The sequence below is a fragment of the Manis javanica genome, chromosome 2 (assembly GCF_040802235.1).
Source record: "Manis javanica isolate MJ-LG chromosome 2, MJ_LKY, whole genome shotgun sequence".
Classification (NCBI taxonomy): Eukaryota; Metazoa; Chordata; class Mammalia; order Pholidota; family Manidae; genus Manis; species Manis javanica.
The window spans coordinates 26611812-26638153 of record NC_133157.1 but is presented as its reverse complement, the minus strand read 5'-3'; the positions used below and the strand labels follow the sequence as shown (position 1 = coordinate 26638153).

At 35.6% G+C, this 26342-nt stretch overlaps 1 protein-coding gene and 1 pseudogene across 1 annotated transcript; one reads left to right on the top strand and one right to left on the bottom strand.

The window, feature by feature from the left end:
- Window positions 1–7522: 7522 nt before the first annotated feature.
- Window positions 7523–26342, top strand: part of LOC140847222 (olfactory receptor 13D1-like) — a 59105-nt pseudogene continuing 40285 nt past the window's right edge.
- Window positions 12373–13332, bottom strand: LOC140848087 (olfactory receptor 13F1-like). Its single transcript, XM_073230370.1, has one exon. The coding sequence runs from the start codon at window positions 13330–13332 to the stop codon at window positions 12373–12375; it is 960 nt and encodes a 319-aa protein (XP_073086471.1).

The following is a 26342-nucleotide window of genomic DNA, read 5'->3' as shown; positions in this document are numbered from 1 at the left end:
ATATACATTGTTTTACACTGTAAGGAATGTGATGTCCAAAAAAGTTATACAAATTGCTCCAGATCACACCACTGGAAGTGGCACAGTGGGACTGGAGCACAACTGAACAGATTCCTAAATTCATACACTTCCCATCACCCCATCATATATCTCAATGTTTTTTAACTGCTAAAAGATCTTCCTATCCATCTAATTTACAAATAAACTGAGGACAGTTTTCAGTTCTAAATGACCTCTAATCATATAAAACATAGTAGTTCCAAAGAGGCCAATTGACCTAGGAAGACACCATTTCCTTCCTTTCTACTTGTTGTTTTATAGCCTAGTAATCTCTTCCCACAGGATTATAAAGCACAGTCTGATATTTACACCAGGGCACAGAACAACATCTCAGAGGACATCATTAAAAGTTGAGTGACCTACTTCTCTCTTGTATCAAGGTATAAATAAGTTACATAGGACAGGGATCCATGTGCTTGCAACAGTCGAAAGTAAGCTTGTTAAAGTGAGCTTGTAACTTTTTAACAACCCCCTTCCCTTCACAGGTTTTCTGGAGGGAATCTGGGACTGTTCCTAGGAGGTTCGTTTCTCTTTAGTTACAACTAAACAGTAAAGAATATATGAGATCATCATGTGGAAAATTCTAAAAGTGAAATCATTTTTTTCTGCAAAGAGAAAGCAGTTCTCTATACACTGCCATCAACAAACCATTCATAAAAAGTAATTATATAGGGTAAAGAAGACATATTCTCATGAAAACACTGAGTAGTAAGAGGTGATAAACTGCTGGGAAAGTGAATTTTATAGCACATGTATTTTGTTTAGTTCCATTGAATTAAAGAGATTTGCCACACTTCTCACCCCTCCATACTGCTTTAAACATAGCTTGTTTTACTCAAGTACATTAATTGCTTAACCGTAAAGATATTTGTGTTTATTACTCCAGAAAGACATGCAGTCATGCAGATAGTCCATTTTTATTCTTGGAAATTAAGTGAGTATAATCAATGTTGTGAGTTTTAAAAAATCCCAGAAATTGACCAAATCACATTTTCTGTTCTTGGATTTTTTTTCATAATTGCTCAAATTTTCAATGTAATTTTAGAGGACTCAAATTTGAAAATATCAAATAAATATATCATTTTAAATATTAACTTAGCACTCATCAGAACTCAATCAGTATTTGCAAAGTTGTTTGTGAAAAGAATGATCTAACTTTTGAACTGAAGAGTTCTTTTACTACAGTATTCACTTAAATCCAGGAATACCATACATCAGAAAAATCCTGTAGCATCTAGATTAGCATTCAGTAAGTATTCTGATTTTTACCCTGAATTTACATAATGTAGAATAGCATTTGAATATGGCACAAATTAAGTGTTCAGCTCAGGACCAGTAAAATGATAAATGGCAAATAAATAAAGAAAGGTATATAAAAACTCATACTAATCAGCATACGCTTGTAACAAGACTGTTCATCCATTAGAGTCAGAAATACTGTGGGACAATCATGACCACCCCCAAAGAGCAATTTTTTCTATTAGGGTTCTTTGGGGGGATACAGATGAACAAAGTATGTGTTCATGTGCATCTGGATACATGATCACATATTACAGCTTACATATATGTGGATGCCCAAGGTTCCTAAGTAGCTATATGATAGCTATTCATAACATGATCTATTGAGAGAATATTTGTGCTAAATATAACACAAATGTGAGCCAGGGCACTAGGGTTGACCAAATCACATTTTCTTTTGTTGGAGATTTTTTCATGATTGCTCAAATTTTCAATGTAATTTTAGAGGACTGAAATTTGAAACTATCAAATAAATAACATCATTTTAAATATTAACTTAGCACTCTTCACAACTCAATCAGTATCTGCCCCTTTAGCATCTAGGAGCATTGGACACAGGTATCTGCAGTGAGAAGGGAATCTGACCATGCTGACCTGTAACTCCTGTGCTCCTGTCATGCCCCGTTCTTCACCACCCTGCTCCACACAAATCTCCAGGAGAAGTAGGATGTGTACCTTGGCTCTGATGGCAAACAAAACATCCAAAATTACACACATGGTAATGACAGTCCTGACCCTTGAAAGTATGAGCCCTGCTTCTTCCAAATATTTTTTCACTTTGTTTTATAGGAAACTGCTGCATGTGAAGTAGAGAACATGTAGCCAGATTGCAGTATCTTTCATTCTGAGACACCATGCTACTACCTAGAAAATAAACTGAATGAAGGTAAGAGTGGAAGTTGAAAGACCAGTTACAAACTGTTAAGAAATGCCATTTTAAGGAGGAGTTCATGGTTTCTAAGAGCTGGACATTACTTACCTTTGTCCTTGCACAGTTTTTGTTCTGCAATGCTCCTGTTTAGCTAAACTGACTTGAATATACTTATCAAGCAAAATAAGCAGTTACGCCATTCTGAAAAAAATGTGTGTATGCTCTACACATTAATGATAAAAAGAGTTTAAAGACATGGAATCACTATTTAGAATAGGCTTGACCTAGGGTTATTTGTGGAATAAAAAGAAAACCAAATTCTTGGGAAAGTTTAACTTTTCTGAGAACTTTCGAACATACTCTGATTCTAGCCTCATTTATCAAATATAGACATATTCAATGAATACTCCAAGTATGACTGGGGAAGGTTTTCTTTAAGTCAAGATAATTGGGTCTATGGAATATGCAGAAGTCAGGGACTTCATCTCGGAGAATCCCAAGTTTCTGACACACATCCTCAGAGACTGAAGAAGTTTTTAAAAGTGCTAAATTGATTTCCAAAAGAAGCTGAGTCTCTTAAATATCAACTTTGGGACAAATCATAGGAAATTAGACTTGTATCATTGTTCTTTACTTTTAACATGTGTTCTTCCCTTGACATCCCCTTGAGAAGATTCATGTACAGACAAATTGCCTGACTGTAGCTATTCTATCTCATATTTCTTTTTAGGAAGGAGGAGAAACCACCTTTCAAACTGATAAGCTTCTGGTCTCATCTGAAAAATGCAAATGACATTCAAAATCCTGGGAATTTTTTCCATTACTTAATTGAATCGAAAGGTATGGATGATTTTAAAACCCAGTCAGGGGGTAAGATAAAGAGACTTTTTTGTTAAAATTATTTCAAAAGAAAAAATATTCTACCAATAAATACAAATATTTTTGGGTTGAGGTGGTAATTGCTGGTGAGATTTTGAAAGTGTGTGTGTGTGTGTGTGTGTGAAAGAAGTACAAACACAAGATATTTCCAAGACCAGGATATTATTTACATTTCTTTAAAAATCCCAAAATACTCCATGGAAGAAACTAGTAAGGAAGACAAAGTTGCTTGCAATGCAACAGACCCTTAAATATAATAGGCTAATGACTACTGTTATTAAATGTACAGTTCACTAAAATCTTAAGGAAAAAAAAAGTCCATGGTGATTTATTTATTATTCACACGTAAATTATGCACAAAAAGCATTTGAGAAAAAACATGTTATTGAGTAAAAACAGAATTAGAAACAAAAAAATGTATGACAGAAAAGTAACTATAACCTTTAGTTTGAGCTGCAGGTGATCAAGACAAAGGAAAACATAGTTACTTTTATTGAGTTCTCATTTATATAATTGAAATCCATTATCCTAGACCTTAATTCTCCACACTCTACCAAAAGGAGTTTGGGGCACATTTTTCATTTGAATTTGATACTGTGGATAATGTCTTGCTAAATAGAAGACAATGAATGTCTTAAGTGCTTTCAAACGAGGCAAATATATTTTACGTGAATATTTATCATATGACTCTTTGATGAAAGTTAAGTGCATCATACTAAATTGTGGTTTTATAAAAAAAATTGTATTAACAAGTAATTGTGCTGTAGTAGTAAAAATGGGGGTGGAGGGATCATAAAGATAAGAGTCTAATCATAGTTCTGGTATTTACCAAAAAAAGAAAACATTGAAAATTGTACTTAATCTTTGAAATTCAAATTAATTTTCTCCTCAGTGAATAATGCCTAATAATATTTGGGTTAAACTGAAGATTAAATAATAAAAAATAGATGAAGTGCTTCACACTAGGATCTCATATGTTGTCACTTACTCTCCCTCTTTGTGAGCTAAAATAATACACCTTTCCTTGTGATATATTACTTGAAGTTTAGAGTTTATAAACTCTATAAATTGAGAATTGGCAAGTCCATTCATATTTCCTAGTATCAATTGTCTTAACTGATCTTTTTAGGATAGCAGGATTATTTCCTCTAGTGAGAATTTAAAGTACAGGTGGTTTGTATTTTTCATTGAAAAATCTTAGTATTTTAAACATTAGATCTTCAAGTAGCTAAGTCGATAAAACAAAACAAAATAAAAACTTACAGGAAGTTAGAGAGCTTGATTTCTGGCTTAGATTAAGAAGTCATAAACTTTCCTTAAGTCTCTTGGAATAATAAAACAGTGCCAAGATGAAGTCTTAGCATTAAACCACAGAGTAGTTATTTCTTATAAAGACCAAGGGTTGGGAGAAGGGAATCAGAGGATGGCTAGGATCCAGGCTGCTCAGATGCTTTACAAATACGAATGTCATCTTCTAGTGACCAGGCATCAGTGATCTACAGTCTCTTTTGATAACATCTAAGTAAGGCAAGAACTCAAGTTCTTTATCTTTGTGTACCTCCTAGAGACAAGAAACATTGTCACCTGGAAAATTTTGACAGTAGAGATTATAAATGCTTTTGGTCCACTAAAAATAGTGTGTTCCTATAGATAACTGGACAGAACACGCCAGTATAATTCAGCATCAATGTGTAGTCTAGAATCCTAAGACAATCACTGTAATATTTAAATTGTTTGAGCATTTTTTATTCTGAGTTAATCTCCTCAACATAATGGATATCTACTTCAGTCTTTTTCTCTTTTTTATTATATTTTTCATTTATGTGTATCAAGTTTAGAAATTTGGGTGATTTAGCAAAGTAAAAAAAAAAAGATCTCTAAGATAACCATTAATGTTTTGGATAGTTCTTTTCCATCTTTCAGTTTCTGTTTTCACTTAATCACTTAAATTCCTGTTTTCTGGAGTCCATTTTATAGGAAAGTAAACTTTGGTGGAGAAAAAATTTCAGGCACAGTGCTATTCAACAGAGTACTAGCCGACTGCTTCTTAAAAGTTGCAATAGTTTTGCAAGAGTAATGAAAGGGATTTTCTCCACACTGTCCATTAGTCCTTTTTCCCCATTTGAAAGCATTAAAGCAGATTGGTGGTTTCTCTTGTGGATGTTTGTGGCTGAAATTTTTTTTGCAACACCTTTTTCAGGGCTGTTAAAATGCCTACCATAATTATTATCTGCAACTAATTCCCTAATGGAAATCAACCTTTAGGAGATGGTCCTAGAAAAGAGAGGGTATATGACCTGATTCACATCTTCCCTGCAAAAATTTCACTACAAACCCCAGGCAACTGATGTTCCTTCAAAGCCTGTATCAGAATTTTATTTCCAGATTAAAAGTAGGTTGTCTACATTTGCCTCTATTAACCTACAGTCAATCAGACTCCAATCTTCATACCGTATAAAGTATACCCTGGCCTACCCAACCTTTCCTACCCTCTTTATAACATATGTCTACAAAGTAGGGTACAGCTTGAATTGAATGAAACTCCTCCTTTGCATAGCCAATACATGTATAAACATTCTATTATGCTGGTTAATATGTCTCACTATCATAAACTGGAGCTTCATAGAAAGCAGCATATGATGTTGGCAAATGATGATCACAGAATGAAATGGCAAATCCTATACTAAAAACAGCCATTGTTTGAAAACACTAAGCAGAAACTCATCTGTTGGATTAATTTTTTTCCTCTAGGGATAGTTTATTTTTATTTTTATTTTTTTATTTTGGTATCACTAATGTACAATTACTTGAACATTATAGTTACTAGACTCCCCCTATTATCAAGTACCCCCCACATACCCCATTACTATATCCATCAGCATAGTAAGATGCTATAGGATCATTACTTGTCTTCTCTGTATACACTACCTTTCCCATGTCCCCCCCCCTTCTACATTATGTGTGCTAATCGTAATGCCCCTCATTCCCCTTATCCTCTAGGGATACTTTTTAAGATGAGTAGAATAACTTGAAGATGAGGAGGTATTTTAAAAATTATGTTCTTTGATTTTATTATAAAGAATGTCATCTATTATTATGTATTCTTTAAATTCGTTTACAATTAAAGTCATTTGCTCCATGCTCTATGTTACACAACTTAAATGCTTGAGCTGACATCAGATTCCTTTTTTTAAAAAATATTGACCCTAATTGCAAATTCAAGAAATGGAAGAGGAAATGACTTTCATGGACAGAAATAAAAGGCAGGCTCTTCTGTATGCAATACGGTTAGTTGCTTACATATCTGCAAATCTAAAGAATATAAAACTGATTGCAAAGCACTTACACAGAAGTCTCACTCCAGGCCTCACAAAATGTTCAGCTGGGCCTCTACTATTCAGCTACAATCCTACATACAACTGAAGCACCCACGGCACTCTCCAAAGGTACTGGAAAGAGATGGTCTGAAAAGCCTTGTAGTCATCTGAGTTCTGTAGACAAGCAGCATCTGCAGCATGTCTTATATGCATGCCTGAAGAATTCGTTCTTCAGGGACTTTCGGAGTACCCAAGAACAGAGGGAACATGTTAATAAATGCAAATCTTAGAATCCACTTTAGACCCACCAGTTCAGAATCTTTTATAATGATTGTCCACATGATTCATCTGTATATAAAAATGTGAAAGCTTTCCATTACACAAGTGGCTCTCTTCCTAAATTGCAAATTGGGGTCATTTGGAGAACATTATGTAAAGATGCTTCTCAATCCATTGAAAATTTGCATAATTTTGCAAGGACAATAAGCATGTAGTTAAAAGGGGGGAGGGAAGTGTTACAAAGTCACAAAATGCAGATTTGAATAGTATCTCACGCAATTACTGTGTTTTTATATAGATTTTACCACTATGGATTTCATTCTCCTCAGAGAACCATAGTGATGATAAAATGAGTAATGTGTGTGAACATATTTATCAACGGAAAAACCCTAAACCAATGGTACTGTTAATGACTGGTGTGGAATAAAATAGATCTTTTTAAACAGATTAAGCATGCCTTCTCTAAAATTATATTTAACACAAACCCTGTGAGTGCACTGAATTGGAAATAATACATGCTTGTTAAAAATTCAAATAGTTCTTCCCTGACTCAGAACTTGTACATAAGGATCTCAGAAAGTGGAATACAGAATTCTGTATTTCTAGTAAATATGCAGTGTAATTATTACATATTCAATCCCCTGCCTTATGACATAGAAGAAAAATTTGAAAAGCTAAACTCAAAGTTGTTAAAACCCTTCTGAGCAGTGCTAAATTGTCACCCTCCTCCAATCACTTTATACAACAACACTGGACAGATTTACTAAACTCATATGCAGCTTTCTCTTCTGGATTACTCCCGGCATAAAAAAGTGAAATGGAAAGGACCAACTGGACAGAGATTGAATTCATTCCCCAGGGACTTTCGGAGTACCCAAGAACTGAAAAACTCCTTTTCGTGATGTGCTTGATGACGTACCTGGTGACCCTACTGGGGAACAGCGCCTTGATCATCCTAACTTTCCTGATTCCCTCCTCCAAATGCCCATGTACTTCTTCCTTGGTAATCGTTCCTTCCTAGGCATTTCGTACACATCCTCCTTTATCCCTTCAATATTGACACACTTCCTATCAGAGAAAAAAACCATCTCCTTAACTAGATGTGTTGTTGACACATCTGTCTCCCACACTATCGGGTCCACAGAGTGTGTGCTCCGGGCAGTGATGGCATATGACCATTATGGGGCCATTTGCAACCCTCTGAGATACCCCATCATCATGAGTAAGACACTTTGTATTCACACGGCAGCTCTCTCCTGAGGACTGGGTTTTCTCAACTCATTGACAGAAACTATTCTTGCAGTATAGTTGCCCGTCTGTGGAAAAAATTGAAGTAACAACCTTATATTGGTTTTAAATATACAACACAGTGATTCAGCAGTTACCTGTATTGAATCCTCACCCCCACTAGTTTAGTTACTATCTGTCAACATAGGAAGATGTTACAGAATCATTGGCTATATTCTCCATGTTGTACTACCATCCCTGTGACCAACTTATATTATGAATGAGAATTTTTGTGTCCCTTCATCACTCACCCTCCCCACCCACCCACCCCAACCCATCCCCCAGGTAACCATCAGTTCCTTCTCAGTGTCTATGAGTTTACTGCTGCTTTGTTCATTCTGTTGTGCTTTGTTTTTATATTCCACAAAAAAGTGAAATCATATGGTATTTCTCATTTGTCTTTCTCCTTCTGGTTTATATCCTTGAGCATAATACCCTCCCACCTATATATTTTTCTGGGATTTTTTTTTTCAGTATATTTCATGATGAATGGCTATGGAATAAAGCTGGAAGAGAAAGAGATACAGATAGACAGACAGAGATATCTTGGGGAGTTTTATGCTTATTTCGCTAGGCACTGCCAGAGAGTTAGGCCTACACTTTTAATACAACAATAGACATTCAATATATTTGAAATTACAAGTATATTCCAACTGGCTGAAGGTAGAGTCTAGGCAGAAAAATAAAGTTCAAAAACTGATTCCGTCTAAGTGATAAGCTCATAACCCCAGTTGATTTGAGAGGTGGTCTTTTGGAGTTTACAAACAAGGCCTTTAAAAAAATAATTAATATATTATATAAATTGCGCCTATTTCATGGAAGAGGAAATTAGACTAGGATGTTTAAGAAATTGCCTAATATCACAGCTTGTATAGAAAAACCAAATTGGATTTCTTTACTTCAGTTATCAAGTGTACTGTTCTTTCTCCTATACCACAGCTCTGACCAATTATAGGAAAACATAGTCAATCATTTCATAATCTGTCCTAAACTTCTCCCTAGACAACGTCATGCACACAGGGATCAATTTCCATCTCTGTGCAAAGGACTTCCCAATATATAGCTTCAGACATGATTTCTTTCCTCTAGGTGAAGACACTAATCTGTCCTCACCCAGAAGTTTCACCCTTAATGCACAGTCAACCAGTCAACCAATTTACATCCTTATCTCTGTGACATCATCATCGCTAATCTTCTCTTCTCATTCCATCAGTGGCTGCATCAGAGATCCTTGTTTAGACCAATGGAATCATCTGTGATGACTATTTGTCCATATCTGCTATATCCTCAAATCCAAACCTACAAATCTGTTATTTCCCATATTCATCCTGTCTTCATCAATTGTGTTCTTTTTAAGTCTTCATTGTCTCCACGGGCCCTAGTGCAACAGTCCTCTAGCTCATCTTTCTCATTCTCAATCAATCCTCTATACTGTCACAAGACCAGAGTTTCTAAGAGTCCAACTGATCACATCAAGAGTGAAAGGAAATCTTCACTAACTTTCCATTTTTACATAATAAAGCCCAAGATTACAAGATTCTTGACAATCCTACCTCATCAAAATATTTCACCTTCATCTCTTTAATGAATGCTAATCAATGTCCTGAAGGGATCTTTCCCTTCCCTTGCATTTGGTAACAAATGAGTAGCAATTAGTTGCTGGTTTGGATTTCTCTTCTCACTTGATTGTCAGAACAGCCTCATGATATAGGCATTGATGTATACATCTTCCAAATTAAGTAATCAAAGCTCAGAGAGGTCAAGTTCAGTTCTACAAGGTCACACAACTAAGAAGTAGAAGAGCAGGAATTCAATCCTGAGTTCTTTAGTCATAAAGCCCACAATTTTCCACAATACCACATCATCACTCCTGTTGCAGCAAGAACTAAATTAACAAGTAGTAACATTATAGATGAGAAATGAATGTTTTTCCCCCAAATTTTAATTTCTTCAACAAGAGTATGTACAACATTTGGTAGAGTAATGCTTTGTGATTTTGAGAATCAGGTTGTCATATATTTTATTTTATTTGCTAATGAGGGTTCAGTGGAAAGGATAATGAACAGGATTCTTGGCATTAACACTCATTCCCACTTGAACATTGCTCCACTTTTTTTTCACAGACCTTTTTGTCATGATATACACCTATTGTTCTTCAATACAGTCTGTGTGTTTTTAAAAGGGATTATTTCTTATGTGGAATATACCATTAAGCCTGACTTCCAATCTCTCCTTTTAATTGTATTTTAAAATAAGCAATGCTAAGCCCATCCTGCTATTACATGCATTAAAATAACCAATTATAAAATATAAAAATGATTAGTTATAAGCAATAAAAGAATGAGAGATTCATAGTTATCTGGAGTGTGCTACTGAAATTCACTCAAATCAGTCACAGTAAACCACAGGGCTAGTACCTATGATCCTATCAAAAACCTTAAGAGGTTTTCACAGAGTGAAGGCAGCATAATAAGCTTGTAGATATTTGGTGAAGGTAGTTGTAAAAAGGTACCACTTGAAGATAATAAACCCAAGGCCAAATAACAGAAAATTTTTAAAGGAATAGAAACTTTACTTAGGAAGGCTCCATATAGAAATAGAGGTTTGTAAGGCTTGGATCGTTTGTACCTCCTCATCCATAGATCAGATTCACCCACCCTTTACGCAGGCAGTAAAGATGACATATCTGAATGAGAGTGGAATGAGTGAATATGACTAGTTGGAATTAGGAAGTACCCTAAGTCTGAAAGCTCTTCCACTGTTACTTAGGTACACTCTCCTTCTTCCATTACCTCCGCTCTCTGACCCTTCTATTGCTCTTCCAATGGCCATAGATCATTGCCTTCAAGGATTATCACTGAATCATGATTGGTCAATCTACTGACCCCAGTTTAATTGCCTGTCTCGAAGAGGTTCACTCTGGATAGACTAGATAAATTTTTGGTATTATTTTCTCACATGCCCTAAAGTTATCCCAATACATTTTCTGTCTCTTTCTTGTTCATAGATGGTCAACACTCCACCTGGGTCCAAGCCATCACAATTCTATTGATTCCAGTGACAACTCCATGATAAAGAGCAACTAAGTTTTACACATCAACAACATAGTCATATTGTTCAGAGGGGGAATACAAATGTTATGCTGCTGAGTATACATTTTTTAAATTTCTTGTACATTGCAGTTTATATAATGGGATGTCATATATTTAATACTTTACACCAATTTAGTGGGTTTTGGAAATTGATAAGTGTATAATACAGTGTCATTACTTTCTTTTTAAGTGCTAATGGCTTCATTTATCTCCTTGGATGTAAGAAACCAGGTGTCAGGCAAAGACACTATTTTAAAGGGTACTAGTAGTTCTCTGAAACACACTTTACTTTCTCTGGATTTGTACAATATTGCTAGCACCCTAAGACCAAAAACATACTAAACACTATGAGATTGTTTTTTCTCCTGACTGCTACTCCTCCACCCTATTTAGGATATACTGTGCAGACCTTTTACATTTGTGAATAGACATTCACATCACACATCTAACTGCATGAACAAATATATCCATATGTATAAAACACAGCCACACTTTATAGAATATGCAATTATTTCCATTAAATTTAGCTGTGCTGAAAAAGAGTTAATATTAGTTTCCTAAGGCTGCCATAACAAAATACCACAGTTTGGATGGCTTAAACAGAAATTTATTTGTTCACAGTTCTGGAGCCTAGAAGTCCAAGACTAAGGTGTTGGCAGGTTTGATTTCTTCAGAGGCCTTTCCTTAGCTTTCATATGGCCATCTTCTTACTATGTCCGTTCCTGTGCATAAGATCCCTGGTATCTATGTGTGTCCACATTTCTTCTTCTAATAACCACACAACTCAGGTTGTAAAAGTACTCATACTAATAGCATCATATTAACTTAACCACTTATTTAAAGGCTATATCTCCAAATACAGACACATTCTATAGTACTAGGGATACTTAGAGCTTCAATGTAAGAGTTTTTTTAGGGACATGAATCAGCCTAAAACAAAGGTCAATTATATATTGGCTTAAAAATCTACTAGAGTTATTACATTTGTATATTATATATGTATAATTTTGAATATTCAAAAATACACTAACTGAAAGTTCTATTTATACCACAAATCAAAAATTGAAATTTGTCATGAGACCTTTTCCATAAGATATTACAATGTATATCAAATTCCATATATTCATATGTAAGATATATCTATATTATCTTAGAATTTCAGTGGTTGGTCAAGGAAGAGACTTAGGAAATCACACATCTCATTTAAAATGAGAGTCTTACCCCCATTATCCCAATTTTCTGGTATATATAAACAACTGAACATCCCTTATATTAATATTTATCAAAATTATTTGCTACTAGTGATTAAAAGAGCACAAAGGTTGTTCCTATTTAACAATTTTTTCACAGCCGCCTTTACCTCTTTGTTCCGTAGACTATAGATGATAGGATTCAGCATGGGGGTTACTCCAGCATACACCAAAGCCATAAATTTATCTATTTCCTGTGAATCTACAACTGAGGGTTTTAGATACATGGAGAGAGCTGTCCCATAGAACAAAACCACAACAGTCAGGTGGGCTGCACACGTTGAAAAGGCTTTGCTTCGTCCATCCACAGAGCTGATTCTCAGGATGTTGGAGAGAATAAATGCATAAGAGATACAAACGAGGAGCATTGGCATAGGGAGAAGGAGTACAGTGATCACCAGCATGATTAACTCCACCTTGGGTTTCTCTACACAAACCAGTTTCAAGACAGCCAGAATTTCACAAGTGAAATGATTGATGATGTTACTTCCACAGAAAGACTGATGCAGCACAGACGTTGTTTCCACCAGGGCAGTGAGACAGCCTGTCACCCAGGAGAAAGCTGCAATCTGCACACAAGCCCTCTTGTTCATGATGATGGGATATCTCAGGGGGATGCAGATGGCCACATACCGGTCATATGCCATCATGGACAGGAGCACACACTCAGTGGAGCCCATGGCAAGAGAGAAGTACATCTGAGTGGCACATCCTGAGAATGAAATGGTGCATTTCCCTGAAATGAAGTTTGCCAGCATTGGAGTGAAAACAGAAGAGGTGTACCAGACATCCAGAAGGGAAAGGTTGCTGAGGAAGAAGTACATGGGTGTATGTAGGTGGGAATCCAGGATGGTGATAGAAATCAGAATAACATTACTCAGCAAGGTGATCAAGTACATCAGCAGACACAGCACAAATATGATAATCTCAATTTTGGGGTAGTGAGTAAATCCCAGAAAAATAAAATGTGAAATGACTGTCAAATTGGCCTTGACCATTTTATTCCTTCTTGTGCACCTGGGTTAGTAAATCAAAGCATAAGAATGTCAACTCTACCAACTTTCAAGGGGTTTTTATTAGGACTACTTTAAAAGAATCATTATTCTGACAATATCATATTAAATATTCATTCAATCATTCAACATTTATTGAATATAAGTCACTGAAGATCTAAAGCTGAATTATATAAAAGCTACTCTCATGCAACCTACAATAAAACATAAGACAGTCAAGTAAAGAAATAATTACAAAGAACATGACATATGTATGCCCCAGGGAACTAGGCAAAGACAGAGAATAAGAATCCTAACTCTATGATGAGGATTGTTGCTCTTTGAGACATTTTGAGACTTACTTTATGGAAAAATGCATTGGACCTAATCAAGTTAAGAACCAGGGAGGGCTGCTGGGCAAAGAAAAGATTTTTTGTAAAAGTTGCAATGAAGAAGGTCTTGATTGTACTTCATAAACTTGGAAATTACATATGTAACAGATGGACAGCTACACACTAAGGAATACAAATAGAAGATAGACAAGAGTCCAATCATTATAATATTGCTACCTGATTTCTGTCTTTAAGAAGGCATTTATAAATAGTGAATGATCTTGAGCCCATACTCTATTAGAAAGAAGTCATTTTCAAAGTTAAGAATTTTCTAATGCAAATCAAATTACTTCAATATATCTCACAATTGATTATATAAGGTATGTTTAAAAACTACTGTCCTACAAGATTGAGTTCAAATGAAAACAATTAAAAATACACAAGCCTCACTTTTTCATCAATGCCTACTTTTCCAACATCATCTCCCAACATTCTACCTCCACACTCTGGTCTGAAACAACAACCAGCTCATGGTTCCTCTTACATTCCATGCCATTTGATATTTATGCATCTTTAATCAGAAATTTATCTACCTGGAGTGCCTATCCTTTCCAGCTCCAATCTTGTTTTTCGTGAATATTTTATCCAGTCATCAAAACTGCATGACATTGTTTTAAGCACAGCTTTATTATCTGTAGATACTTATGCTCGAGTATATCACACTCAGCTATAGCATGTGTGTACATCCCTACTTCTCTCACTCCTGAACTATGAGCTTCTCAAGAGCTTGTTTCCCACAATACTCACAAAGTAATTATTCACATTTAAGATTTTTAGTAACACCCTGCTGCCTTGAACATGGTAATTTTTTAAACATGTTCAAATTAGTACACTTCCACTTATCTGAGACATTAAAGAACCTAGTTAAGAAACAAAGTTGATGACCTCTTAACTTTAAATATTTGATGCAGAGTAAAAGTGGGCAAAGGCAATGACCACTTGTTCTCTTGGAAGACGATGAAATGCTTCCTTCCCAAGGGTCCATTTTCTGTAGGGAATTAAGGTACTGTATTAAATCCAACCATGCTACTAACTGATTCGCAAAAGTATGCCAATCACTTGACTTCCTTGAAACTTGGATTTCTAACCTATACAAGTAGGATGACTAATTCCAATTTCTGCAAATCTGAGAGATCTCAAATAACTTATTTCAAATTCTCCCTGCACCACCTCAACTCCATGGCCTCTATTTTTCAGAGAATCACAAAGGATTTATGATTTCATGGTCTGCTTTGCAGACCCTTAATTGTCTATGTTTGGCTCCAGTGCTAGTCCATATTGATTTGGATAAAAAACTAAGCACCTTCTTCACAATATATAAAATTTCAATCCCAATCCATTAGTGAATATGAAACACCTTACTGATTATTTCCAGAAAGATCAATGTTAGACATTCCTGGTCTCAAGTCCATTTCAGTCAGCATGCACCACTACCTCGACTGAGGGTTTCTCTGGTAGTCTTTCCCCACCCAAGCACCCAATTTTCTTGCTCTAGCTCTGGTTCCTCACTTGCTTTCCCCTTTCTCTTCTTTTTTCACCATGGTTTTTTCCTCCCTTTTAGAAACAAAGCCTTCTCCATTTCTCATGCAGATTGAATTCCCACTCACCCCCTTATTTTTATCTTACATCTTAGTCAGAATCCCATTTATATGGTCATTTTCTTCACATGCTTTCTATTTTTCTGAAAAGATTTTTTGATTCCAGTGCTAAATATAAAATGTTTCCCAACAAACTCCCTTGCTTTCTAATTGCACAGACTGAATAGACTCAGAGACTGCTGATCTAACCTTTATTTTAAAGTTGAGAGAGGCTTAGAGGGGTTCATGACTTGTCTGATGTACATGAGAAAGTCAAGGTCATAAAGCCAAAAGTTCTATGCCATATTCAGTTATTTTTTCAACCCAATATTTTTCTTGACAATACTACTTGTTAAAGTAAATATCAACTCTATTCTGATTCTCTGGCCTACCTGAAACCCATTAGTACATTTTGTAAAATTGAGCATGCAGAAAGATAAGGATAATATCTAATCTCATTTACCTCAGTGCATGTGATGAGCATCTTCCTTTTTGGCTAGTATGTCCTTCAATATTCAGAGTTAAAGTTGATCTTCAGTATATTTTTTCTTCTGACTCTTGTACAGTGTTCCACAGTGTAAAAGAAACTGAATTTTGTAATTATGATAGTAGTCTGTGAAACCTATTAAAGTGAGTTGTACAAAGGTACTTTTATTTAGAACATTGCAATGAAAAAGGATATGGATGTTCTAAGTTTGCAAAAAATTAACCTGTCTTGTCTGATTCAGAAAGTCTCAAAATATATTAATTATAATTTAAAAAATAGGTTCTTAAGAGAAATCATGGCATGATGATTTGTTCTGCCAAAATCACTACCTATGATATGCTCCAAAAAACTTTTTAGTAGTCTTAGTTCTGGGGATAACCCTCTAAGTCTTATGTTACTATTGGGGACCTTCCAAGTCCCTTAACAATTTAAAGTTGTGATTCTGAGACATAAAGAAGAAACTTTCCAGTTCTCAAGAGTGTGATTCTCCAAGTTCTATTAACTAATTAGGAACAAAAAGTTAGGTAATTTTTTGAAAAACTATTTTGTTACTTGGGCCAGTAAAAGACCTGATTCCTGTGTAGCATATTTTTATGGAACCAGGTAGCTCTATTCTTTTTTTCCTCTCTTTTTAAACTTCTTAATAATGTTTATAATTAAGGTACATACAATAGAATGCACAAATCTTAGTGTACAGCTTTTTGAATCTTGACATGTGTATACACTCATGTAACCATCAGCCTTGTCAAGATATCAAATTTTATCACTATTTTTTTTTCTCTTTGCTGAGTCACTCATCCTCCTATCCTCCATCCCCTATGGTAACGAGCAGTCTGGTCTCCGAATTTACAGTCTATTTCAATTGTGTTTGTTTGTTTTGTTTTTTAGATTTCACACAAAAGGGAAACCATACCATATTTGTCTTTCTCTGTCTGACTTATTTCAGTTAACATAACACCCTCAAGGTCCATCCATGTTGTCACAGACAGCATGATTTAATTCAATTTTATGGCTGAGTAATATTCCAGTGTGTATATATGTACCACTTCTTTTTTATCCATTCATAGATTAATGGACACTTAGGTTGTGAAATGCAAATCAGAACCATAATGAGCTATCACTTCACCACAGTCAGAATGGCTAATAACAACAAGGCAGAAAATAACAGGTGTTGGCAAGTATGTGGAGAAAAGAACCCTCATAAACTGCTGGTGGGATTGCAAATTGGTGCAGCCACTATGGAAAGCAGTATGGGCATTTCTCAAGAAAACTAAAAATAGACATACCATATGACCCAGCAATTCCACTTCTGGGAATTTACCTGAAGCAAACAATATCAATCCAAAGAAGATACATGCAGTCCTGTGTTTACTGAGTAGCATTTTTGAAAGCAGAATTGGAGGAAACTATTTGCCTATTTCATTCCTTTTATAGATTGCCCTTGAGATTCACAGCAAGTGTTGCAACAAACAGAATTGTAGAAATGCCTTTCCATATGGTCTTTGAGCTTGTAAAGTCACCTATTTATTTTCAGAAATATGTCCAAATATCTCAGTTATCTGAATAATAAAAGATAAAACATCCTTACTGAGATTTTAAATAGCAGCAAAATGAAGAGAGAGGAATGATCAATCAGATAATCTATTATTATCAAATGCCACATGAATAAACTAAGTTCCTAGGACAATATTTGTGATTTTATAAAGATTATATAATAATCTCTGTATTCTTAATTTATTCCTAAGCTCACCTACTCTGGTTTTGGCTACAGGCATGCAATTTGATATGGTCACTGGGCATTAGCAAATATGATGCAAGCAGAGACTTGTAAACCACTGACACACTCAGGTGAGCCCTTTTCCATTTCTGCTACTGTCATGAGAGTATGTCCAATTAGCCACCTGGAGGATGAAATACACCCTCAGCAGAGATGAGTTGCCCCAGTTGCCACAGCCAAGGACAACCTCCATGAGCCAGCAGTTAATCCCCAACGAGTGAGTCCAGAACAACCAATAAGTCAACTCACAGCTGATTTAAGATGCAAAGGTAAGTTAACTGAGATCACCAGACTCCAGGCCAGGTAAGTTGTATTTTGTAGACTTAAATACATCTTTACCAACATTGACTTACCTGGACCTTTGTCCTTCTTAAAAGAACTACTGTTTTATGAATTCGTCTATCCCATTTTTATCCATAGAAAAATATCCTGATTAGTCCAAGCCTAGCAACTTACTTTCTAGAAGCTTTACATTTTTACTCTTCATATTAAGAAACATAATTCACCTGAAATTAATTTTCCTATATATATGAGGAAAGGGCCAAGACTTACTTTTTTATTACATGGATAATATTTGACTCAACATGATTTACTTAGAAGAAACCTTCCCCACTGCACTGCAATGCCACTTTTGAGATAAACTACTTGACCATATTTGCTTGACTCTGTTAGGGTCTCTTGTTCTGTTCCACTGGTCTACCTGTCTATCCTTTCACCAATACTACAATGTCTTATTAACTGTAGCTCTATAAGTCTTGATTTCAGGTCCTCTAAAATTTTTCCTCTTTATGAATTCTTTTGCTGGTATTGGAATTCACATATTTAGCATCTGCTTATCAGTTTTCACATTCTACCTTCTAGAATTATGATTGGGATTGCCTTCAATTTACCTGTCATTTTAGAAAGAACTGACATCTTTTATATTACTGAATATTCTAATCCATTAGAAATATTTATTTTCCTTAGAAAGATATTTAGGTATTCCTTAATTTCTCTCAATAATGTTATACTGGTTTTTCTTGTATAAATCTCTTCCACAGTGTGGACTCTGAGATTTTTTTCATATATTTTTATGTTTTCGATGCTATTAAAAATTATGCTTAAAATTATATTTTCTACCTTTTTATTATTGGTATATAATGATTTTTCTTTGTCTAATTCATATTAGCAATCTTGCTAAATCCACTTATTAATTCCAATACTATATAAACTATTGGGTATCCTATGTACACATAGGATTATTTGTAAATAACAGATTTTTTCTTTCTCTCATTTATATAATCTGTCATTACTTATAGTATTGATTACGGATTACAGTACATCATTGAATATAAGTGATGACAGCATGCACTCATCACATTTTACTTCATTTATTATAAATACTGATGTATATGAATTTTTATTTAACAATTTACTCTTTGTTTTCTATTAGTCCCCAATGTTCTATGTTATCTTTTCTCTCTCCTTTTGTGTTTTCTTTGGAGCAGTTTGTCATTTACACCTTTTTTTGAAGTTTTTTTTGAAGTGTAAATGGGCATAGAGATAAAAATATATATCCCTAATTTATAAGGTTATAATATATATTCTTTTATCACCTTCTAGAAAATGCTAAACCTTTAGCTCCAATTAACCTGTCATAATTTTTCTGTTTTGCTATTACAAGTTTCAATTCTACATATAACTTAGAAGCTGAAAACATTATGATTTTTTGTTATACTTGATGTTCATTTAGATTAACACATATATTCATCCACCCTCCTGCTTATTATTCCTTACTACCTCTAGACAATGTTTTTCTTATATAAAGAAAATTCACTCTATCCTCTAAAAAAAACTTAGAGTAGGGGAAATTGAATTTATCAAGAAGGATTGAAACCATTTATAGTCAGATTTCAGATTTTGAAAAGTTTAGCCACAATCTGCTTCATCTCCATTTCTACATTTATCTTTCTAGGGTCCAAACTGAGACCCTTGAGTTTATATAAGGGAATTTTTGCTTTCATGAGTCCCAGACTTCAATTTTTACCTCATACGCACTGTGAAACTGCGGAAATCCCATCTAACATGTTTAGTCCCTTTCTGCTCAGTTTCCAGGCCTTTAACTCTAGGCAGCCTAAGAATCAGCAAATGCCCCATGTAAAAAACCAATAAAACTGTTCAATCGTTTATCTGTACCTCTCTTCAATTCAGGACCTTGGCCTCCCTTAAATTCAGAATGGGATGTCTTGACAGGTCCAAGCCCCAAGATTTGTCTTCTGAGACCAAGGAAATCGCCCAAATCTGTTCTTACTTTTCTGTCACAAAGCAGCATCCCTCTGCTGAGTTTCTAGCCTATCAAGGGGCAAAACTGAAGAATCAGCAAATGTACCAAGAGAAAAAAAACAGAATACAGACTGTTTGGCTCACATAAATGAGCTGCCCTTCTCTCCAGAATCTTAGCTCTTCATATCCTGACTTCCTCACAAGCAATCTAACTAATTCTTTAAAATTACACTACCCAGCTTGTCTAGTTTTCTTAAAGTGGAACCATTAGTTACTCCACTTAGATGTTCACTGTTGTTAGCTTTTCTTTACTTTTTAACAAATCTACCTCCCTGACTAGAGTGTAAGCGTAAGTGTCTGTTATGTTCATCAATGTACTGTGTGTGCCTAGAAGCATGCTAAGGAAATTCTAGGCACCAGAGAATGTATTTGAATTGTATTGAGTATGTTCCCGGGACTGAATACATTCTCTATTGTGAAAGAAGATTGTTTACAGCTTACTACTCTATAAACTTCTAGTATTTTAGGGTGCATTAGTGTTTACCCCCTTGTACTAAACGGTTCTGCTCATATTCTAGATTAGGAAGAAATGTTTAATCCTGGGTAAGTTATTATAGAAATAAGCAATATTTACTATTACAGTATATTCTTGAGTATATGGGTATATTCAGGAACTGAGAAAAATAAGGTAAAATGAGGCAATTTAATTTGAAAAATTTATTGGCACCTGCCTGAAAATGGCTAAAGACTATTTAAAAGTAGCTTTTCAGATTCCTTAAAAATTAATATTCCCTCTTTGACACAAATAAGTAGATTGTAGAAAACATAAACTACTTCTAGACTCAAAATATGACAAATGTAAAAATTCCATTTCCTTAGTTCAGGTATAAATAAGCTCCCATGGATCCTAGAAAACATCTAACGTTTTTAGGGGAACACAACAAAAAAGAAAATAAATCCAACAAAAAACTCTTGGTCACAATGTGATGTTTAAGAAATTAAAAGCAAATTATAATTTCATAGTAAATGGTGGAAGAGATCATTATAATAGAGTATCTGGGTAGATCTGATCTGGCCAATAAATCTGTAGTGTGAATAGGTTCTGAGATAGAATAACTTGTGCCAAGGTAAAGGAAGCCCAAAACCTCAGTATGAAGCTTCACATGTTTTAGCAGAGACCAAGATCAACTGCCCTGAAGACCTTATGTCCTAAGATAATTTCTGCTCATGGACCATTAATAGATTCTCACATATTATAAAGCTTGTTTAAAAACATAAGTTAGAAGAATAGTAGAGGAAAGGATTAAACATGGTGGCATAAGACGTGAGACAGAGGCCTCCCACTGAAAATACATATAATATGAAAATATAATTCGACTAATCCTGAAAGAGCAACAGGAAAGAAGGCTGCACCAGACTGCATACACCTGGAGAAAAGAACAGACCTCAGGGAACAGATAATGTACAAAAGCCATGATCCGGCAGGACCCAAGCTCTTCACCCACCCAGATCACCGGCAGGAGAAAGAGAAATGGAGCGAGAGGGAATAGAGGCCTGGGACTGCTGAACACCTAGCCCTGGAGATCTGCTCTGGGAGCATGAACCAACATTGCATGGTGCTCTGGAGATTAGTGGGGTTGGAAAGCTAAGACAGGCAGAATATGTGGAGAGACTGAGATTCCAGCCGCTTGTGGAGAGTATGGACCATATTCAGCTGCTCTGGGACAAAATAATGGCAGGCAGTCTGAGAGACTTCCTAACAGTGAGAGGACTGCTAAAGGGGGCAAGGATTGCATAGAGCTTGATACCCAAGAGAAATGACAGGTAGAGAAAATTATCCACCTGCACTCTGCCAAGCAGGTTGGGAACTTTGAGGAGTTTCAGATGCTCAATCCACCTGGCTGGATACACAGCTCCAAGGGCTCCCACCATGATATGCAATGTGCTGCACATTCCTCCTGGCGAGCCTGACCCTGGCTCACAAACCAGCAGCACCTGCCCTGGTGTCAGGCCAGCCAGAGAAAAGACACACCTATAGAAACTACAATCACGAAGCACAGAGGCTTACACCAGTGTGTTTGGCCCACTGGTTCTGACAGTGGAGACAACCATAGCAACCAGGAAGCAGGAAACAGCTCTTTCCTACCCCCAGGCTCCAATACCGCTCACCTGCAACCTCAAACATTGCTCCAGGAGCTGAACTGCTCCAAAGGGTAGAGCCTCTGGGTAGTACTGGGTGCCTTATACTAATATGAAACATCAGAGGAAACCGGCTCAAAGCAAAATCCTGCATACACTAGAAAAAGAGTCAAATGAATCCAATCTCATCAATCTTCCTGAAAGAGATTTCAAAATAAAATCATAAATATGCTCATGAAGGTACAAAAAAACTTCAAGAATTCAGGAACAAATTCTGGTAGGAGATCCAATCATTAAGGAATACAATGGAGGATTTTAAAACCAGATTAGATATGGTGGAGACGATAAATGAAATAGATATTAGAAAAGAGGAATAGAAAGATGGTGAGGCACAGACAGAAAAAAGGATCTCTGAGAATGATAGAACATTGAGAGAACTGTGTGACCAATGCAAATGGAACAATAAAGGTAGTACAGGGGTACCAAAAGAAGAAGAGAGAGAAAAAGGGATAGAAAGTGTCTTTGAGGAGGTAATTGCTGAAAACTTGCCCAATCTGGGGAAGAAGATAGTCCCCTCAGGCCATGGAGGTCCACAGATCTCCCAACACAAGGGACCCAAGGAAGACAACACCAAGACATATAATAATTAGAATGGCAAAGATTTAGGATAAGGAGAGAATATTAAAAGTAGCCAGAGAGAGAAAAAAGACCACATAAAAGGAAATCCTAACAGGCTATCATCAGACATCTCAGCAGAAACCTTACAGACCAGGAGGGAGTTGCATGATGTATTTGATACAACAAAGCAGAAGGGACTGGAACCAAGAATACTCTAACTAGCAAGATTATCATTTAAATTTGAAGGAGGCTTTAAACAATTCCCACATAAGCAAAAGCTGAGAGAATTTAGTTCCCAAAACCATCTCTACAGTGTATTTTGGAGGGACTGCTACAGAAGGAAGTATTCCTAAGGCTAAACAGCTGTCACCAGGGGTAATAAAACCACAGTAAAGAAAGCAGAACAATTAATACCTAAGCAAATGCAAAATTAAATCAAATATCCCTACAGTCAGTCAAGGTATAGACAAAGAGCAAACAATATGATTGTTTAAATATTTAAAGAATGGAGGAGGAAGAAAAAGCAAGAGAAAAAAGAACATTTAGATTGTGTTTGACATAGCATACTGAGTAAGTTAAGTTAGACTCTTAGATAGTAAGGAAGTTAACATTGAACCTTTGCTAACCAAGAATCTAAAGCTTGCAATGGCAATAAGCACATACCTATCGATAATCACCCTAAATGCAAATGATCCGAATGCACCAATCAAAAGCCAAAGAGTCACTGAATGGATAAAAATCATAAGACTCATCCTTATGCTGCCTACTAGGGATTCACTTCAAACCCAAAGACGTACACAGACTAAAAGTAAAGGGATGGAAAGAGATATTTCATGCCACTAATAGGGAAAAAAAGCAGGAGTTGCAGTACTTATATGAGACAAAATAAACTTCATAAAAGAAAGTAACAAGAGACAAACAAGGACATTACATAATGATAAAGGGATCAGTCCAAAAAGAGGACACAACCTTTACAAATATTTATGCATCAAACACAGGAGGACCTACATATGTGAAACAAATACTAACAGAATTAAAAGGAGATATAGAATGCAATGCATTCATTCTAGAGAACTTCAACACTCCACTCACTCCAAAGGACAAATAAACTAGACAAAAAATAACTAAGGAGACAGGGACACTGAACAACATATTAGAACAGATGGTCCTAACAGAAATCTACAGGACTCTACACCCAAAAGCAGCAGGATACACATTCTTCTCAAGTGAACATGGAATATTTTCAAGAATAGATCATATAATGGGCCACAAAAAGAGCCTCAGTAGATTCAAAAAGATTGAAATTGAATCAAGCAGATTCTCAGAGCACAAAGGTATGAAACTAGAAATAAATTACTTAAAGAAAATGAAAAATCCCACAAACACATGGAGGCTTCACAAAAAGCTCCTAAATAACTAACAGATCAATGACCAAACAAAAACAGATCAAGCAATGTATGGAGATAAATGACAATAATTCAATACTGTACAATGTGTGTAATCCAGTGAAGGCTGTGCTAAGAGGAAAGTATATTGTAATAAAGGCCTACCTCCAGAAAGAAGAATCCCACATGAACAGTCTAAACCCACAATTAACAAAACTAGAAAAAGAAGAACAAATGAGGCCCAATGTCAGTAGAAGGAGAGACACAATAAAGATTAGAGCAGAAATAAATAAAATTGAGAAGAATAAAACAATAGAAAGAATCAATGAAAGCAGGAGCTGGTTCTTCGAGAAAATAAACAAAATACATAAACCCCTAGCCAGACTTAACAAGAAATAAAGAGAGTCTACTCACATAAATAGGATCAGAAAAGAGAAAGGAAAAATCACTGCAGACACCACAGAAATACAAAGAATTATTAGAGAATACTATGAAAAATTATATGCTAACAAACTGCATGACCTAGAAGAAATGGACACCTTTCTAGAAAACTACAACCTTCTAAGCCTGACCCAGAAAGAAACAGAAAATCTAAACAGAGAAATTACCAGCTATGAAATTGAATTGGTAATCAAAAAATTACCTAAGAAACAAATGCCTGAACCAGATGGTTTCACTACTGAATTTTATCAAACATTTAGTGAAGACCTACATCCCATACTCAAAGTTTTCCAAAATGTAAAGAGGAGAGAATAATTTCAAACTCATTCTATCAGGCCAGCATCACTCTAATACCAAACCAGGCAACGACACCACAAAAAAAGAAAAGTACAGACCAATAACCCTGATGAACATAGATGCAAAAATACTCAACAAAATATTAGCAAACTGAATTCAAAAATGTATAAAAATATCATCCACCATTATCAAGTAGTATTTATTCCAGGGATGCAAGGCTGGTACAATTTTTGAGTATCCATCAACAACATCCAACACATCAACAAAAAGGACAAAAACTACAGGATCATCTCCGTAGATGCCGTAAAAGCATTTGACAAAATTCCACATCCATTCATGATAAAAACTCTCAACAAAATGGGTATAGAGGGCAAGTACCTCAACATAATAAAGGCCATATATGACAAACCCACAGCCAATATTATACTTCACAGCAAGAAGCTGAAAGCTCTTCCTTTAGATCGGGAATAAGACAAGGATGCCCACTCTCCCCACTTTTATTCAAAATAGTTCTGGAGGTACTAGCCATGGCAATCAGACAACAAAAAGAAATAAAGGGCATCCAGATTGGTAAAGAAGAAGTTAAACTGTCACTGTTTGCAGATGACATGATATTGTACATAAAAAACCCTAAGGAATAAACATCAAAACTACTACATCTAATATCTGAATTCAGCAAAGTTGCAGGACACAAAATGAATACACAGAAATCTGTGGCATTCTTATACACTAACAATGAACTTGCAGAAAAACAAATCAGGAAAACAATTCCATTCACAATTGCATCAAAAAGAATAAAACACCTAGGAATAAACCTAAACAAAGAAGTAAAAGACCTATAGCCTGCAAACTACAAGACACTCATGAGAGAAATTTAAGGTACCAATAAATGGAAACACATCATGTGCTCATGGACAGGAAGAATTAATATAGTCAAAATGACCATCCTGCCTAAAGCAATCTACATATTCAATGCAATTACTATCAAAATACCAAAGGCGTTCTTCAATGAACTACAGCAAATCATTCCAAAATTCATATGGAACAACAAAAGACCCCGAATACCCAAAATAATCCTGAGAAGGAAGAATAAAGCTGGGGGGATTATGGTCCCCAACTTCAAGCTCTACTAAAAAGCAACAATAATCAAAACGGTTTCTTACTGGCACAAAAACAGACCAATAGACCAATGGAACAGACTAGAGATCCCAGACATAATAAACCCAAGCCTATGTGGTCAATTAATATATGATAAAGGAGCTATGGACATACAATGGGGAAATGGCTGCCTCTACAACAGCTGGTGTTGGCAAAACTGGACGGCTACATGCAAGAGAATGAAATTGGATTATTGTTTAATCCATACACAAAAGTAAACTTGAAATGGATTAACAACCTGAATGTAAGTCATGAAAACATAAAGCTCTTAGAAGGCAACATAGGCATAAATCTGAATATTAACATGAGCAACTTCTTCCTGAACGCATCTCCTTGAGCAAGGGAAACAAACCAAAAATGAACACATCGGACTACATCAAACTGAAAAGCTTCTGTACAGCAAAGGTCACCATCAGTAGGACAAAAAAATCATCCTACAGTATGGGAGAACATTTGTAAATAACATCTGACAAGGAATTAACA